The 19,642-nt window shown below is 41.8% G+C and overlaps 1 protein-coding gene across 2 annotated transcripts; it reads right to left on the bottom strand.

Annotated features, from left to right (window-relative positions):
• Positions 1-1,168: 1,168 nt before the first annotated feature.
• Positions 1,169-17,935, bottom strand: pdcd6ip (programmed cell death 6 interacting protein). 2 transcript variants are annotated; one of them, XM_086177715.1, is made up of 18 exons: positions 17,606-17,935; positions 14,986-15,040; positions 14,829-14,898; positions 13,168-13,295; positions 11,357-11,510; positions 10,663-10,763; positions 8,882-9,013; positions 8,101-8,323; positions 6,687-6,810; positions 6,270-6,447; positions 5,143-5,254; positions 4,856-5,025; positions 4,267-4,515; positions 3,383-3,517; positions 3,130-3,224; positions 2,864-2,981; positions 2,578-2,786; positions 1,169-2,160 (listed from the first exon to the last, which is right to left on the bottom strand). In XM_086177715.1, the coding sequence occupies exons 1-18, from the start codon at positions 17,809-17,811 to the stop codon at positions 1,983-1,985; spliced, it is 2,637 nt and encodes an 878-aa protein (XP_086033841.1). In that variant the 5' UTR covers positions 17,812-17,935; the 3' UTR covers positions 1,169-1,982. The 2 variants fall into 2 exon arrangements, with proteins under 2 accessions (XP_086033841.1, XP_086033842.1); XM_086177716.1 differs by having other exon boundaries at positions 8,882-8,998.
• Positions 17,936-19,642: the final 1,707 nt, after the last annotated feature.

Below are 19,642 nucleotides of genomic sequence, written 5' to 3'. Positions count from 1 at the left end.
AGTGTTGAGTTTTAGCGCCATTAGACAAAAGGTAATTAATACCTGTCACCGCAGCGTTGCGTTCGCTGCCTTTATTCTCTTTCAGACCAATTAAAATATGACACTCCTCTGGCGGAGAACGTCTTGTTAAAATGACGCAGCGGAGACACACAGACACGTTTGATAAACACACCCGGAGATACAATTGTCTGTGGCAGCCACGCCACGGCTGTGTGTGTGTGTGTGTGTGTGTGTGACTTCCGGTGAGAGGTGAGCCGTTGGATCTGATTAAAAACTCGCTTCACTTTGTACGTGTGCGTGTATGCGCGCACACGCAAGAGGATGACGTGATGCCATGAGACGTTTATGGACCGGGAGATACTGACCGCCGCAGACAACCCGCTGTCAACGCCGGCCTGCGGGGATCGGGATAAGGAACCACGGACGAGCACGGGGAGAAGAAAAGTAGCTGATGATTGGGGAAGAGGGGGGGGGGAGAGAGAGAAAAAAACAGGCAGGTGGTGAACAGGAAAAGCTTAAGAGCAAAGAAAAAAAGTGATGAAAAGAGCCTGATAGGCACGGAAACAAAGGACGGGACGGCGCCGGGGGAGCGCTCGGTGAAATATGGTGGCTTTTCTAAAGAGTTGAGCTGATGGGAACTGGAGAAGACAGATTAGACGGAGAGAAGAGAGGGGTGGGGGTGGAGAGTTGGGAGTGATGGATGCAGGCAGAGGACCAGCAGCTCTCTGCCAACGTCTCCATGCATCCTTCCAGACATCACACTGTGCAGCCATCTGCCTCCCCGCGACACACACACACACACACGTCGGGAGTTATGTGAAATCATTAGCGTCCCGACAGTGAATAAATATCTCAGGATGGAATGTGTCTATGGAGAAATCACCTGCGGGGAAATATGACTGGATAAGATCAAGACCTCACTAGAATGTAATTTGCATGTCATCAAAATGGGATCTGCCCTCGATGTTCGCTGGGTCGAAAGGTGTTCGATTCGTCGGATGGGGACAAACTCTCCGCCCCGATTGGCTGAGAGGACCCGGGTTGAACCGCCGCTCTCCGGAGGGAGCTGCACCACTGCCCCCTACTGGCAGGCCGACAAACTCCGCAGCTCGACCCAAAAAAATAAACAAAAAAAAACAAAAAAAACCAAAATCACTACGGAAAAACATTCCGGCTGGCAGTTCTTTTTAATCACATTAGAATTGAGGAATAAAAATAACACGCAAAGCATGAGAGTGCAGCACAGAGTGTTTCGGTTAACGACGTACAGTCTTATTTATACATATATTTATATAATCAAACCTTTCCTCCCACTTGTACACTTGATTGTAACAGAAATATACCAACATTCCCTGGTTGAGAGAGAAGAGAGCAGGAAAGAGCAGAACTCTCAACAGTCATCTATATTAAAAAAAACCTGCAGGCCATTTTTTTTATCGGTTTATACATCCAGGAATCAGTATTCAATACAAAAATAGGAGAAGAGCTGATAAATGAGTGCTGGGAATTGACTGGGCGGGGCAGGGAGAGAAACGGCATGTCTAGAAATGGTCACACGACAATCCTAGGATTTGAGGGATATACAGCAGTTGAGCCCAGGCAAAGAGTCAGCTTTCATAACGTAATATGTTAGAGTTTTGATTAAAATGGATAACTACAAAACAAGAAGGTTCTTTATTTTCTTTTAAAAAGACCTTAGAGGCAGGCGGCGGAGGTTAGTGCATCCATGAGAGTTGAGATAGTTCAGGAAAAAAAGTGCCATTCGAATCAAGAACCTAGAAGCGATAAAGAGGGAGAGGTAGAGAGTGTGAAAGGTGGATTGAAGAATAGTGGGATAAAAAGTATCGAGCCGCTTGTTGTCACCGCTTTCTGGGTTCTTTTACTGCTTCTGGTGACAGAGAGGCTAAGAGATGAAGATAAGGTGTTATTGCTGGGGATCACTTATTTGGTGTTAACATGACAGGAGAGGCGCTGCAGAAGAGTTATTGCTGAGGGTAATAGGGCTGCTGCTGAGGGGGCTGTGGGGGGTATCCGGGATAGGGCTGTCCAGCTGGAGGCGCTCCTGGATATCCTCCCTGTCCTGGAGTGGCCTGGTAGGGCATGTAGGGCATGTTATACTGGCCAAATGTGTAAGGAAGGCCCATGGGCATCTGGTAAAATCTGTATAGAGACAGAAAATAAAAAGTATGACATCCTTCATTACAAACTTCCATTACTGCCTATTTCATCTAGGTAAGGCTATTATAGAATTACAGATCCAAGACATTGCCCTGAAAGTGTGTGTGTTTGTGTGTACTGACAGGAACAAGTTGAGAGATCATATATTTTACACTTATTCAGTCCACTGCACTCTCTTCTACAACATCATCTAGCACCATCGTGTCTCCATAATATCCTACTGGAACACATTGCTCCTGTACCACAGGATTATTAGGGATTCTGACATTTATTTCTTTATCATTATTGCCATAGGAAATTGAAAATTGCATTGTTTCCCACTTGGACTCTTTCCTGACGTGATCCAAGGTCACATGACTTCAAAATGTATTAAAGGATGGCGTATGTGATAAAACTGACCCTGGGTAGCCCTGGTAGCTTGGGTAAGGTGGTCCCTGGGCTTGTGGGATTGGGGCGACTGGTGGCGGGTTATTGGCAGGGGGTCCAGTGGGTGGCATGTTGGCTGAAGTGGAGGCAGCGGCCTGTGGGGTTAAGTTTGGTGGAGGGGGTCTGGCTGGGGGCTGGGGTTTCGCCTGGGGCTGCTGTGGGACTTGTTGAGGCTGCTGGGCCTAGAAGAGCAAGGATATCAGTGAACCATCAGCAGCCTCTTGTTAAAAGCAATGATACTGAATGGGTGGATGCTTACAAATACGGTCCTGGGTGCTGGGGTAGGGCCAGAGGCGGGTGCAGCTGGAGTGCTCTGGTAGGCAGGAGCATTGAAGGATGGAGCACTGGGCTCTCGTGCAATACTTTGCTGCAGCTCCCTGGAGATAATATTCCATACATTAGAAAGCGGTAGTTGCTGAGTTTCCCTAAAACCCCTGCACTTAGGTCCATTTGACACATTATAACACACTGAAACCACAACCCATATTTGACTAAATTATTATTCATAATCAGACAGGAACATACTTAAGTAGTTCATCTCGCTCAGTCTTGCGAGCAAAAACAATGTCGTTGCATTTATTCTGGAACTTCAGCAAAATTTCTGTCAAGTCGTTGTAGAACTGGGGTGGGGAAAAACAAAAGAAGACAACGATAAATCACCTGGCTAGCAAACCACTGCGTTGCAGGAGGAAAAAAGAAAAGAAAAACAGAAGTAGAACATTTCTAGCAAGGGATGCATCACAACAGTACAGCTTTTTGTGTTGTGTCGAGTGAGCACCTTGGTGCCTGCTTGCAGGTTGCTGGTGATTTCAACGAAGCTGTCATGGGCTGAAGCCAGCTTCTTCAGGATCTCCTCCCTCTGGTTGGCCTCCGTGTTGGACTGCTTCAAACTGCTGAACTCCTGGTGAGATGTCTGGAATGATATCACATGTTGAGAAGAGAGAACAAATTCAACACATTCACCCCATTTCTAAACATGTCAAGATGGCTGCTTACGCAAATATAGATTGAATGAATACTTAATCTCTCACTTATTTATGGTTAATTTTTCAGAAGATAAAGCTGTGATAGAAAATGGTGTGAATGTCTAACTTATGGGAGGTATCCATTTTTACCATTTCACCCATCATTTCAATCGATAAACTAAGTGGTCTGATTGCTGATCAAAAACGACAGCAAATCAGGCAATTCTCTCAAAAAGAGATCAAATCATACCAATCTGATCATACCAATCTACTCAGGAGATTGTTGTACATATTTCTCTGACATTGACGATGACTCAGCCCTTTTGGACAGCAGTGGAAATGTTTGTTTGAATGTAGATGGGAAAACGAGGAATGTTCTCATAATTCTATAGAAAAAATAACTGTATTTCAGGCCATCTGTCTTTTTCTCACATTTTATTGTGATTTACAGTCAAGAAAAAAAAAAATCTGGTTTAAGAGTAATTATGAGAAATGTATTTCTCACATTGACACTGCCCTGACCTTTTGGCAGAAGGCAATATAAAGATGCATCCAGCCTAAAGTTTTACAAGTGATAGTGTATACCATAATGTGCCTTGGTTTACATAAATCAGACGTCATTATCAGCCAAACATCAGTGTCCTCTATGATGACAAGTTCAGTGAATTCACCGGAGCAGAACAAGATGTTACTCTACCTGAACTTGTGCCAGCAGCTCCTCTTGTGTGCGGAGGCTTGCCTGCACCCTCTGGTTGTATGTGCCGTACAACTGGTCAAGCTTGGAGAGCGACAACTGCTCCTCACTGATGGCCCCGTCCTGGGCGAGGGCAGTGAGGAAGGTGCCACACATGTCAAATGTCACAGCCTTGATCTCTCCTTCCAGAGTCTCCCTCTCCTTCTTCACGTTCTCCAACTGAGCCAGCTGGGAGCGCAGCACGTTCATGACCTGTGTGACGATGACGAAAGTCATTGGATGCCCGCTCCGCGGCCTCTCCACAAGAGCTGCAATGCCTGGTTTGTCACTTCAGCAGGAACAGTGCAGCTGGAGACACGCACCGCTTACTCAACCTTTACCGGTTCTGCTTGCTTTGTGATTTAAGTTCCCCAGTGAAACATAACGCAAGGTCAGCAAGTAAAATGAAAAATGGAGTGACTGTATGGGAAGGGCTTAAAAGTACAACATGTCCACCAGGTGTTTTTTCACTGTGGGAGTGTATGTGGAACACTCGGGAAGTTGATTATAAAGTTTTTACATTGACATCAGACATGAACACAAGTGGACTGACCTCACTGCCCTGCAGTGTCTTGGTGGGGTTGGCAGAAGGGAGGGCAGCATTGAGTTCAGCCTCTGGTTTACACAGCAGGGTGATCATCTCACAGTGGGCATTGTAGCGGTCTTTCACCAACTGGTCGGATTGTGCCGCTCGGTCCAGAAAGTTGCGGAAGTTGACTCCCTCTAGGTGAGCATAGGAGGGGCAATGGAGACAGAAGAGTGAGAGAAAGAAGCCCAGATTATGGCCACCATAGAAGCGTAATGAATACATGACAGGGTCTTGCAAGAAAACAAGCTTACCTGCACGGAGGGGCTTATACAGGTCACCCGAGGGGGTTCTGTTCCAGCGCTGGCTAAACTTAGCTCTCAGCTCATTGTCCGTTGCTTCTTCATTGTCAAGCATCTTCAGCGACTAAATGAGCAATTTCAGTGGAGGGCAGTTTTACAGGTTTGACAATAGCAATGATCTGACATTTTAACCACTACATATTGAATTACAGTGGACATTTTTAAAATGATATTTTTCCCTTTATGCTTCCCAACTCATTTTCTTATCACTACATAGTAATATCTAATGATCACTTGATTATAGAACATAATATGTAGGTAATTGTAAATATACAAAGAAATGTATTTACTGATATCATTAGACAACTGGACATTACATCCAAATCAATAGTAATTTGAGCTCTTGAATTTTATATCAGATATATTTAACAATATAATCAATTTAGAAATACTTTTATTATTACTTCTCATATTGGTGGGAAAACAGCAATCAGAAGTTCTGAGAGCAAATATGTTTTTTACATTCATCTACCAAAAGATATTCCAGTTCTTGTTTGAGAGGGTTCAAAAAATAAGCTCCCGAAAGTCTTGATCAGAAATACTAAATCCTATGTTAAAAAATAAAAATCCAGCTTTGTGCTTCACTGTGCTTTTAATTAAAGCTTTGGCACTTTGTCACTTTAAAACAGGCTTACATCTTTGGGGAAAGGAGGACATTTTGATTTGGACTTTTCCATATTGCCAACAAACTTGGAAGCAGGTTGTGCTTAATATTTTTGCCCCCGTCTGTTTATTTGTTTATCAACAAGATGGCTATTACATGGGTTGGCAGAAGGTAGTGCACAAACAGTCCTTGGACTCAGGACCAGTCAGTTAGATTCCAGTGATGATCCTGATCTGGGAATTCTGCCATTGGGCTATTTCTTTTTATTGTTCTAGTATTTGGAGAAAAGTCCAACATGCTGCTGAAGCCTCATATGTTTTTGTCAAGGAAGGAGGGTTTGCTGTTGTGAAAGTCAACTCTCACTAATATTGAAAAAATAATTTAAGTCGTACTGAGTGCAAAGGTCATTGGTGAGTAAAACTCAAGTCTCGACAGTGTTGAGAGCAATGGATACACAGAGTGCAGTGACACACACCTCATCCAGAATCTCTCTGTTGCGGGTCAGTAGCACTGGAAGGTCCTCAATCAGCTTTTCAATGCTTTGAAGGCCTCCCTGCTGCACAATGGACTGGGCCTTCTTAGCAATGGATGTAGGGATAGAGTCTCCAGACAGATCCTCCAGAGCAGCGGGCAGGTTGAGTGAAGCCAACACCCTGATGGAATTAAGACAATGAATTTTATGAAGTCAAAATATTGAAAGACATTTTAACTCAATTTGTACGTCGCAATGTTTTTGCTTTTTTATTTGCGAAGACGTGATCAAAAAGGTAAACTGACCAACTGGATGCAAAAATAATTGCTAATCTTTTAATTGTACACAGATGAAAGAACTCATGCTCATGCTGAAAAATATCTGAGCAACATGAGGCCATACAGACACACTACCGCGTACCCATTACAGAGGTTGGTGGCCTCCTTCATTGTTCCCACCAGTCGGTTAACCGTCTCTGCTTTCCTCTGGCTGTACGAACTCATGGACTGCTGCACTGCCATAGGAACCATCTTCTCGAACAAGTCTGAGGAGTAACAACAACATGAGGCGTTTGAAAACAACCCAGAGTTTGGGATACATAAGATCCAACCGTGTCTTACACTGTCAAAACAATGAATTGGTTACTTTCTTGAATGGAGTTAAAAAACAAGGAAGAAACAAATTTAAGACATTTGTCTTTTGACAGGTCTCAAACTATGAAGTCGAAAATACACCCGCAGACTCAAAACTGAAGCATTACAAGAGCTCGTTTTGAAACATAAGCTGATAAATGCTTGGGGAATAAAAACTTTTTTGAATGCATTTTTTTGAGGTTATCTGGGACTTTTGCAGCATCGACCCGATGCTAGCCCCTTTATTTATTTGGGGTGGGTGGGAAAGGACGATATCAAAAAATTACTTAGTTTCACAGTATCTACTTGTGTATAGTTTCAAATGTCAGGTCTGCCACAGCAGGGTGCATCAAGCCCCAAGACTAACAATATTTAGATAAGGGTGCAGTCCATCCTCTGCGCTTTGACAGTCATGCTGCTATAAGCGGAATGACAACTGATTGAACGCGTGACTGATATGATGTGTTCACTCAATAAAAATAAATGTGGGGTTCAAAAGAGAAAGGGAATGAGGAAAAAAATGCACATTGAAGGAAAGCAGTTGCTGACACAATTGGTTCAAAAGAAAGGTGAACACAAGCACAAAATTTAAGAATAGCTGTATCTAATATCAGCAGATTAGATTCCAGGCACTCGGCCAGGAATAAAGCCTGAGGCATGATTGCATTTTGATAACGTTAATTAACAAAAAATAAATATATATGAATTTGCAATGGAGCAATGTCACAATAACATTATTTCCACCAATGATTTGACCTCACAGCAAAGACAGCTTAACTTTGGAGGGAGAGTTCAACACTTTCCTAGTCGAGGCATGTTTGACATCAACAGATTAATTACACTCTAAAAATTAATTTGATACCACTGACTTTGTGCTTGCTTAGTATCTGAACCCTGAGTGGCCAGGGGAGGAAATTAATTTCAAATTTAAGATCATCGAGATCAATGAGGCAGAGTCTAATTAACCAATAACCTATGGTTCCATTTTTCACTTTTAGAGGGATGGATTATGTTAGATAAAGTCAAACTAGTAGGCTGCAGTAAAAATTCCTGACCTGTTCAAAGACTGTTTGACTTTTGAGCACAGTATATGCTTATATCAAAATATCTTTTGTGGGTATCAAAGTCACTAAATGATCTATGATTAGATTAAACTGCTCTGTCAGTCCTGTATGAACAACATGCTCACACCATAAGGCTACCTGTGAATTTCTGGCTGAGGGGTGGTGTGATGGCGGTGGCTTTGACCAGCGCTGCCTTGCCAATGTGCTCCAGATCCTTGACCTCAGGCACACGATCGTGGTAGATGAAGTCGTTGTCTTTCTTGGCAGCGGCGAGCGCTCGGTTGATTTTCTCACCCAGGTCCTTGACACTCACGTATTCCTCGTAACGAGATGCCACCGTCTTCACTACCTCTGCTGCATGCTGGAGCCACCAGGATGAACAAAGGGGGGAAAACAGAAAGAAATGCTCCGTGAACAGGTTTTCTGCTGTGGACAAGTGAAAAGTAGAGCAGGGCCGTTTCACTGTTGTGCAAATCCCAGTCCCTCGAGTTTCATGTCAAGTCAAAACATAAGACAATGACATCTTCAGCAAGTCACAAATCTGAAATTGTGCGCTCTGGGATGTAAATGTTCTACAAAAGAGGGGAATGTCTACCTTTTTAATTAACTTATTTATAGTGTTTAAAAATGTTCCTTGGCAAATTTGTTGGCATTTTGGATGTTCAGAGAGAGTCAAGTGTTTCAAGTTATAGGCTTAAGCTGGTGATGAGGTTCAAGTTTGGTCGACTAAAGTCATTTGTGATTTGAATCCATGAAATATGACTCATGCTCAAACATACAGAGTCAAGGTGGGCCTGTTAGAATATTGATTTTTCTGTGATGAAGATTGAGGGCTGACCTCTCCTTAATCAAAGATGGGCAGAAAGGAATAAGCATTTTGAGTTTAGGGACTTAACTTTTGAATTATAGAAGCGTGTACCTGCAGGCGAGCGATCTCCTCTCCAAACTGCTTCTTCTGCTTGGCAAGGACACTCTGGTGAAGCTCAGCATTAGCCTGCATGATGCAGTGCTTGGCTGCCAGGACCGGCGACACTTCCTGAAAATAAAAATACTGACGAGGGAGCGGCAACCACGGAGCAACACGCAAACACGCCAACAGATATTTGCACGCACACACATAGACACACACATGGTGGCAAGACCATCCATAAAAAAAATTAAAAAAAAAAAAGACGTTGAAAGACGCACACCAGCAAAGTCATGTTACAAATGACATTATGAAAGCCAATCATGTTAAGGCACAAGCAATTAGGGATGCAAAGAAAAAGTGCGCACACGCACGCACGCACGCACACACACACACACACACACACACACACACACACACACACACACACACACACACACACACACACACACACACATACATACGTATACACACACACACACAACCATTGGCAACACAATCACCACCACCACGAGGGATGCAGAAAGAAAGGAAGACAACGAGAGAGAAAACAGAACAGGCAATGAGTGTTTAACCTTTCGGCATAGGCTGCCACACCTTCATCATAAGTCCCATAGCCTTGTGAGAGAGTGCATGTGTGTGTTTGAACACGTATGGTCAAGTCAGTATGTGAAGTCAGTAATGCTTCAGATGCCCATGATTAGAGGATAGGAAACCAATCAGCATGACTGATGAGACCAATGAGAGGGAGCACAGCATGGAAGTCGACTGATGAAGACAGAGGAAAGTGGGCATGTGGATGGTCCCACAAACAGAGAAACGCTCGTCAAGGATTATTGCTGTGTCACAGTATAGCTTCAGTTCAAGGTGCAATGCAAAAAATGTAGCTGAGGGTTTATATAACATGGCACTGCCTCACCCTCCTGTTTTAACAGTCAGGTCTGAGTACCTGCAGTTATGTGGAACATTTTTTTAACTACAGCTCTGGCCTTGTGGTTCATACTGTGCATGTGGTTCTAGACACACAGTAAAGAAAGACGTGTTTATTATCTATCGGAACCTTGAACTGCAGCAAAACTAATGGCAGAGCAACAGTCTGCTTATTTTATTGTTCCACAAATACACACATATGAGATGTCACACACTAACGTCAGTCAGTGTTTCCCATCACAGGCCTCGCCTGACCAGATAGATACAATCCATATTCCATTTTCTTTAGAATCAAGACGCATATTTGTATTTTCTTAATCCAGAAAGCCTGCACACCTTCAAGTGGTCTATGAAGGGGAGGTTCACATTTAACACTCTAAAGCTCAGTATGATTTAATAATATAATTTATTGATGAATGGACAAGCTAATACTTGGTTTCTATGTGACAGTGCTTGACCTCACAACAAACACTGGTGTACAAAGTGCATTAAAAAAGTAAGGAGTAAGACCCAACACTATTGCCAAAGTCTGGTAAATTAACACTTTGGTCAAATACCAGACATCAATATTTCATTTACTGGAAAAATAAAATTCTTTTTTAAAGTAATCTCTTAGGGTAGATGATGAAGTCTGACCGACTGTGTTTTTACCTGCAAGGAAATATAAACTTAAAACATTTTGCTTGCATCATCAATATTTAGAACGGGTCTTGAAAAAGACAAAAAGCTATATGTATAATTATCATCTCGGGGAAACACAGACATCTTCACATGCCAACCTATGGATTGCAAACAACTTCACAGCACTCGTCACACGGCTGACTGTTAATGTGTTTTCAGCTTACTGAGAGTCCATCACTTACCTTGGGGAGATTGTCTTTGTACTGGCACTGCTTGAATGCGTCGCCATAGTAATCACCAGCTTGATTGGCCAGCTTCGCAATGATGGCGTCTTTCATTCTGTCTGTTAGGAGAAAAAGCTTTTTTTATAACAGTTGTGCAAGGGACAATGGGTGCGTGTTAACACGCAGACAATTTGCTAGCCACACATCACAAGCTGATCAGGCTAATGGTTTATTAACGGATTACTGACATTTTGTCACACAGAAGCTAAATTCTACAAAACAGCAGTGCTGTGTCTCAAGCTGGATGAAGTTGCAACAGCATTTTAGCAAAAAAGGGTCAGGTAGACACGCGCACACATGCGCGCGCGCACACACACACACACACATACACACACGCGTATGTGTATGAGTTTCTTTTTTCTCGAAACAGATATCATTCTAAATAGTGAAAGATTTGACAAGCAGCTAATAGAAAATGCCAATAATCTGACTACTGCTATGACTAAACATGAAGCTACACTAAAGCTACACAGTTTCCTGTGTGTGTATATATAAAAACGCTGCAGTCTCAAAGCAGTGTACAAAAATATTGAAACATGTGACACTCTTAAGAAAAGGCCAGAATATAAGGATCGAGGAAGTGTTTGTTAAAACAGTCAACAGAAATAATTGTGACCATACATCAAAAGGCTCGAAGTTTTCTCTTTCGTACCGGAGGTGGCTTTGAGGAAGAAGACCTCCTGGGCCTGGGCCAGCATGATGAGGTGCAGGGTACCAACTGTCTCAGGGGAGATATCCATGGTGGGCTCCCTATTCAGGGAAGACAGCACTGTGTCCTTGATGTGGGCAAATGCTCCGCTGGCAAGCTGGGCAAAAAGAGACATGGAGAGAGATCAAACGCTCATACCAAGACCGATCTGTAAAAAACAAACATAATTTGCACTCAGTATGACAGTGCGTTGTTTGCAGAAAGTTTGCCAACGTCCACTGGTTCCACATGCAGCGAGAGAACATGCATACTGTATCTTTCCCTTCAGTAATAATGAGGAAGATCCACATTAGCAACATAAGTTTTAGTTTAAAGAATGAGTTGTGAACAGTTTATTAAAAAAAAAAAAAAGAAAACAAACAAACAACCCTAAAATAGATACGAATACCAAGGCAATGGCTTTTACTTGGCTACTTGCATTGAATTAAACTTGTTTATGTCAAACCTCTAAGTCTGATGCAGGTAAGAGAGGTACTCTCTTTGTTAGAAAAAGATTTAATTAAATCGAGTAGACCTTTAGTCAAGTGTCACCAGCTCAATCAAAGCTGACTTGTAAATGTGGATTTAATATGCATGCAAATAGTAAAAACAACATTGGAGTTGGCGCCTGAGACAATGACTAGGGAAAAGTCCCATGCTCACAGAGGAGGAGTCTGGAGTGGAAATTACTGGTTGTCTGTCTATGTGCATTAATCTTCAACCATAGCTGTGAAAGACAGGTGAAATTGTGTTGTTGAGGTATGGGTTTCTAAACTATGGAACTCTCTTCCATGAGACGAAAAACATAAGAGATCATAATACAACCTCTCTGCTCTTGTGATGTGCTTTACTAATGGCATCACTCCATTCACTCCAGTCTAGCAACTGAATTGAGAAATTGCTTTGTTTGTCCTTTGTGTTTGTCTTTTCCCACTTCAGTTCAAGTCCTCGATAACTCCATCCATAAATTTCCTCTTTGGTCTTTATTGAAGCCTCCTGCCGAGTAGCTCCAACCTCAACACCCTTCTACCAATGTACTCAATATCCCTCCTTTGTACATGACCAAAACATCGATCTCAGTGAGGTTCTATCCATCCTCCTCACTCCAAGGAGAACCACATTCGTTTCATATCAGCCAAAAACAATGTGTACAATACAAATGTACTTAGGTAAGTACTTTATGTATTTTGCAACAAAAACAATATCAGATACTATCAAATCTTTCACTACAAGACCTGCCCACACAAATTCTACTTTTCCTTTCTGGTATTCCCTTCAGGGGCTGCCACAGCAAATCATATGTCTCCATGTAACTCTCTCCTCACACACAAACTACTTCATGACCTCTTTAACTATACCCAACAGCCCTCTCTGCCTATGGAAGCACTTTTCTCACCTTCTTCGACCCACAGTAGCCCAATTTTCACCGGTGCCCCGCAGTTTATTATTACCGATGGCCAGTTGTTGTGAATCCATGCATCGACAAATCCAATATAAAAGTAGTACACTTCATTTGCATATTTAGGTTGGAAAAAGTTTTACATCAGATACCCTTCTTGACAAAACCCTTTGCAGCTAATGCATTTTTTTGTGTTGTAATATAACATCCTTTTGCTTAAAGTGTTTAAAGATCTTAATTTAAATTGCCGATCATGAATCTATTTATTTGTTTGAGACTGATACGAGAATACCACACGGATCTTATGGATGAGTAAAGTCTTCCCATTATTTTAAAGATCAAGTGTGTGTCTGCGTGCATGAGATCTTACACCCACCTGATAGTATTTGGCTGCAGCTTTCAGGCCTTCATCGTTGTCCAGGTTTTGCTCAGAGGCAATCTGACTAGCCAGCGCTGCTGCGTTGAACAACACACACGTCTTCTCGTAACCCAAACTGGCCAGAGCTACAAAACAAAAGGACAGGCACACCACAGAGGGAGACATTTGTAATTTAATGGGTTTCTTTTGAACATAAATTTGAACATAATTTGACGTCACTGGAAATCCTGCTCCAGGCACTGGGGAAAACACATCTTCTGTCCTGGTCATTTAGTAGTAAGTGCCTAAAATCCGTGCCCTTGTGGTTTTACACTAAATAAATCAGCTGATTCACTCTTGGTATTATCTAATGATTCCACATACAAGTGCAACTGCTGATGAAGAAACTCTGTTTTGTAAATTTGCAAATACTGTTTTAACTTGAAGACAACACAAAGAATATTTGATGACTCAGACCTATTTGAGCTACAGAATTATATTCTCCTTGACATTTTAACACCGCAATGCATTTTAATATCTTCCAGCCAACACAGATTGACATATTTTTGATTTGTCAAATGTCCAGAGCCATATTTTGTGGTTGACGCAGCTGTTAAGTTAGAGGCTGGCACTTTTCTCGAGTCATCACTTTCTCCTCCACTGTGCCATTTTCTCTCCAGAAGAGCATACTATGCGCAGCAGAAACAATCTCCTCTCTTGACCTCCCACAAATCAGAGCAGAGGACAAAGATTCAAGCATGAACGGAACAAATGTGAGCTGCCAAAAAGAAAAAAAAAAGCAACGGTAATTTTGTGGAGATTTTTCTTTGATTTTCATTTTAGTTTACATATCAGCTTTAAACAATGAATTACAAATCATCATTTAATGCTACCTCTTACAAACATATAGCAATTCATGGATACTAATGTACAGCATGCACACAGCAACAGTGCTTGTCTTCTTTTCTTTTAAATGCCACGCTTCAGTAACTTTTGTTCCAGCCCTTATAGGAATTATTTTTCTGGCCTGCTTCTCAGGTCAAATTGACAATAGGGAGCTGCTGAGTGCTAAAATGCCTGCTGTCAGGTCAAATGCCTGTTTGTGTGTCTAATGGTGGGATTACACAAAAACATTTTCACGGTCACAGACTAAAAAACTAAAAGTGAGAAGCAAATTTTAAGGAGTTTTTACTGGAGTCGCGGTGCACTCCTGTCATCTAGATTATTAAGTATAAGGTGGTAATCCGAGTTGATCGGTCTTTTCCTAGTCTTGGGCTTACAACATTATCAGCATGTTTGATATTATTGTAAGTCTTTCAGTCTTTACGGTGACGTAACACCATCATCAATTCCCACGTTTATTCCTTGATATTTGTTGTATTTCCTTTTAAGCTTTTAACAATTTTTGTGTTGTGAAATAATATTACAATGAACCGTTCGAAAGAAGGGTGATAAATCTGGCCAAACCAGAACCCTTTTAAAAGGTCTTTTTAAACCTTGTGGCCCCGATCCTTCAATGTGGTCAGTGATCAGACGTCGGCGCATCCTGAGCTGTTCTCTTGAGATGGCATCAGAACACTAACTAATTACAGATCTGATCAGAATATCAGGAACAACATCTACAATATAATTTTCACACAAAGACATAAATGCGTTCTTGCATCTGATGTTACACTTACCAAGTTTGACAGAGCCACCAAACAGAGATCCTTTGTCGAAGGCATCTTTCCATGTGAAGGTTAAGCATAGCTGCAGAAACAGAGGAACACTTTGTGAAGGAGTCCTTGTATTGAACTAAGTGTAACCTGCAATTATGTGTACTTTAAAATCAATTACCGAATTTTCACAGAAGGGAAACTTGGGCTCAATGGCACACAGCTGGTCATAATATCTACAAAGACAAGGGAAAGGCAGAATTAGTTCATTGTTTTTTTCATTAGTGTGCATCTGAAAAACACTTGTGCTGTTTTACGCAGAAATGAAAACATACTTTTTTTGATGAGGAGGACTTACCGATCACCAAAAATTTAATCACAATTACACTGGACGAAAGTAATTAAAACAGATTTATGAATAAAGAATTATCTATTAAATGGGTCTTTGATTTAAGGAAGCCCTGTGATTTCATGGACCTATGACAATGACAAAAGAAAAAAGGATATGTGTGCCTGTGTGTGCATGCGTAGACACACACTAACATTTCATATGGAAGGTTATTTTGAGGAGTGACAAAATGCAGATGAACTTGTGGAAAAATACCATGTTGGCAGTTAATCCATGTTATACTTCCTGTAGCAGTGGAAATCAAAACAATAACAAGCTGGTATTTCATTTCGTGTTTCTCATTCAAAGGCTAATAAAAACAAAACAAAACAAAAATGCAGCAGGGAAAGCTGAGATGCACAGCTCCTACTGCTTTAGTCACAAGGGAGAGAAAATATCCAAGGCAAAACAATGGTAGTCATGGTGACGTTGTGGCTGTCTGCTTGATTGTCAGAGAAAAGGGTCGAGCCATCGCCCGAGCTACCTGGCACATAGCTGACAGACATGGAGGAAAGCCAAGCCCAAGAATGGCAGCTCATTCTCCATGAATTTCCCCACAGCTCAAACAAGATCAACTATCCACATCCACCATGACGATCGCGTAATCTTAACTACGGTTAGTTATTACATCTTTTATCACAGAAAGTGAATCATATAAACTTTGGCACTCATAGTAATTGTTTCAACAATCAAACAACACTAATATATGACATCTGAGGCAGAGGGTCACATTAATGAAAACATCCCATCATAGAGAAGGAAAATCAACATTTTTAGGCGCTGTCAGCTCTCAGCTCTGCTGCGCTCAAGATTTAAATGCTTCTTGCAAGACAAGTTCCAGTTGGATCAGTAGATTAACAAGCAGGTGGAGGTAGAGAACAAAACAACCACATTCTGAAAATGTATAATTAGCCTCCAATAAAGACTCGATTCTCAGCACAGCCAATTTCATGAGTCCTTGATAGCGAAGAGAAATTCAGCATGGTCAAGTCTGTTTCTAAGTCACCTCTGAGAATGTTGAGCAACACAATGTAGAAGTTGGTGTCAGTGACCATGCTTACTCAGCCAAAACCTGTGTACTCAACCCCACTGATTAAATATCCAAGAAATAAAACAGCTGACAGCAGCTGGCCAGGGTCACTGGGGCATGATGGGACAGACAACAACTTGTTTACTGACAACTACGACTATTTACTGACAGACAGTTGTAGTGACGAAGAGCTAACATTTTGCTTAAATATAGTGTCCAAATCTTCTCATTTAACAACTATTTAAAGTCTGCTATTAAGGGAGGCAATCACACCTGTTATGTCTTGTTAAAAACACCCAACCAAGATATTTGGGGTTTTTCCTGATAGAAAACACAGACTGAGCTGACTTTTAGTTCTGTAATGATGGCTGCGAACATTTGTCATCAGCACTGTTTTTTTTTTTAACTTTTAAAATGAATCCCGAAAAACTAAAAACAACAACAAAGGGAGGCATACAAAGAGGGGTATATTTAGATTTGTGTTTCATTTGTCCCTTAAGATTCTAAAGCAAACACTTTTCTTATCATCTGACTGTTTCCCTGTCATGGATGTCTGACCATGAGGGAAGAGTAACCTTAAGCTTTCTGCTGATCTTGGATCTGGATGTGGATGTGAACAATAGCAGAGTGACAACACAGTGAGCTGTATTTCCATATTGACAGGTGTGTAGGTTCAAGAACATACAATAGTTCCAGGATTCCTGATATCATCCCAATCGATAATTGTATATCGCATTTTTAAAATATCTCAATTTCAGACATATACAATTGGAATAGGTTGTAAGGTTATCTTTTTTAACCATTAAATAATCGGTCTTCCCTCTGCAATATGAATGACAGCCGAAATCGTGCACTTCCACGTCAGATCAATGATGCTACCTACTTTAGATGCTTGTTGCATTTAGATACACAGCTACTGAAATAATGTGTGCCGAGGAAATATTTTAAAAAGTGCAACTTCTGAGAACAACTTCAAGTTAAACTGCAAAGCATGCTGACAACCACGTGTGTGGTCTGGATGAGGTCTTGTTTCATGTCTCGCAAGCTGTCTCGATTCACAACATGGGCAACTGTGAATGTATTTGGTGTTTTACCTCCTGTCATTCGTCAATATTTATGTCCCAACGCAAACTTACGTTTTATACGGATTGTAAGGCGTAATACAACCTTTTAATGTTGGTGCTTGTTCACAAAACGAGCTGTTTATGATGACAAATGCTTCAATGCGCGACTCATTAAGCTTCCATGGCTAGCAGCTAAGGGCTAACACGTCTGGGTGCGGCGGTAATGACAGGGCAAATTCAGCGACACACGTCTAATTCCGCCATAGAAGACAACCCCGTGTGAATTAGAAACAAGATGTGCAAAAAGTCAACTTCTCACCTGAGCAGTATTTCGAGGGAGCTCTCGTGTTTGTCCAGCGGCCTTCCAAGCGCGTTCTTGCGGAGCTTATTTAACTCCTCCACGGCCCGGATATACTCCACCTGTTCGTCGCCCGCTGGGTAGGTAGCCGTCACATACTTCGACAGCGGCCCCACCAGATCCACCTCGTTTGTCTTCTTCAACGGGACAGAAATAAAGGTCGCCATTTCGTCCCGCACGGGTGCTACGTTAACTCAAAAAAAGGGGGGGAGAAACAAAACCCTGACAACTAGCAGCCAGCGACACACAAACAACAAGCGAGAGACTCCACTTCCTGGATTCTGCCTGGGAACGTCGGTGACGTAATGTAGAGCGCAAAGGGCGCAGGCGCACGACCGGCACTGTTTCTGACGGAATAGAAGGCCCGCAGAAAACTGCAGATCCTTATCAGCTGAGAAAAGCCGACGTTCTCAATCAAAGCTCATTGGCGGAAGTGAACGCTCCTGCAGAGCCCCGCCTTCCTCCTCTATGAGGAACAAGCTTTGTCAAACATTGAGGTCATAAAGAGGAAACTGTGATGTTTAAAAAAAAAAAGCCATCTTGGGCAGGGTTGATGCCCATAAAGACCCCTTTGAATAGTAAACACAAGAGTCACAAAAATAACAATTTTTTTACACTCTCCATATAAATATAGATGAAAACGTTACAACCGTGTCAGTAACAAAGGGAATACATGTTTAAATCACGAGTATATATGTAAATTGTTAAAGACCCCCTGGTTCTTGTAAAATCTAGAATAGTTCAGCTTGAATTTGATAACTTACTTTCATGTGTTTCAGTCCAGAGCAACGGAGAGTGTGGAAAATAGGTGAAGAGACGGGTCCAAGCACGTTGGAATGGGTGGAGAAAAGTGTCAGGGGTACTATGTGATAGAAGACTTTCAGCCAGAATAAAAGGAAAGGTGTACAAGACAGTGGTGAGACCAGCGATGATGTATGGACTAGAAACTGTTACAATGACCAGAAGACAGCAGGCAGAACGAGAGGTTGCAGAGATGAGGATGTTGAGGTTCTCTTTGGGAGTGACCAGGATGGATAGGATCAGGAATGAGTCTATCAGAGGAACAGCACATGTTAGATGTTTTGGAGAGAAGGTCAGAGAAGCCAGACTGACATGGTTAGGTCATGTACAGAGGAGGGATAGAGAATATATTGGCAGATGGATGATGGAATTTGAGCTGCCAGGCAGGAGGTCTCGAGGAAGACCAAAGAGAAGATTTATGGACGTAGTGAGAGAGGATATGAAGGTACGGTATTTGGTGTGAGAGAGGAGGATACAGAGAATAAGGTTAGATGGAGAAAGTTGACTCGCTGTGGCGACCCCTGAAGGGAAAAGCCGAAAGGAGAAGACTTTCATGTGTTTCATGAGTGGAGGATGGGATAGCAATATTAGGCGTACTTCACAAACTGTTGTTCATTCAGTATCACCTTATAGAATGTTTGCTTTATGTCTCTAAATGCAAATCTTTGCCATTTGATAAGTTAAAGTTCAAATGTTGTCAGTTAATGTGCATTATCATTTCAACTTGCCACTATCCCCAATGTCATGACTAATCACACAGAGCCTGCAGGCGTGGAGCCTTGTAACCTTCTGAACTCTCGTCTCCCAGGATTAACCCTAACCCTGAAACTTTGCTGTTTATCATTTACACTTAACCTCTGGAAACTAGGACGGAGATTTAAAAACACAAACTGTAGCTGTACACTGGGCTTTGATTTCCTGTGACTGTGGTGCAGTTTTAGGTCCTCCAGGACTTAAAGATCACAGGGAATTTGTGATCATTTTTGGATATTTTGACAGGTCAACAGTGCTACATAAGATTGATGCTTATATAAAACCGAATATAATGCAATTATTTTACAGTGATTACAGTTCTATGTTGGTTTTTTTAATTTACAGCTAGATTTTACTAGCAATGACACCTCTCCTGTAGTGTTTGTTTTCAGCATTTTTAATTGTGAAAATGGCTGTTTTATGGGGGGGGAGGGGGGGTCGTTA

This window comes from Fistularia commersonii, chromosome 30 (genome assembly GCF_037954325.1).
Source record: "Fistularia commersonii isolate RoL2024-O1a breed Wild chromosome 30, RoL_Fcom_v1.0, whole genome shotgun sequence".
Taxonomy (NCBI): domain Eukaryota; kingdom Metazoa; phylum Chordata; class Actinopteri; order Syngnathiformes; family Fistulariidae; genus Fistularia; species Fistularia commersonii.
The sequence above is the reverse complement of the archived record's forward strand: the minus strand, read 5'-3'. Positions and strand labels throughout refer to the sequence as shown.

Coding starts and splice junctions, on each gene's coding strand:
- pdcd6ip (XM_086177715.1), bottom strand. CDS start 17,811: ATGGCGACCTTTATTTCTGTCCCGTTGAAGAAGACAAACGAGGTGGAT. Junction 10,764..11,356: donor CTTCCTCAAAGCCACCTCCG/GTACGAAAGAGA, acceptor TTCTCCTAACAG/ACAGAATGAAAGACGCCATC. Junction 3,225..3,382: donor ACCTGCAAGCAGGCACCAAG/GTGCTCACTCGA, acceptor TCCCCACCCCAG/TTCTACAACGACTTGACAGA.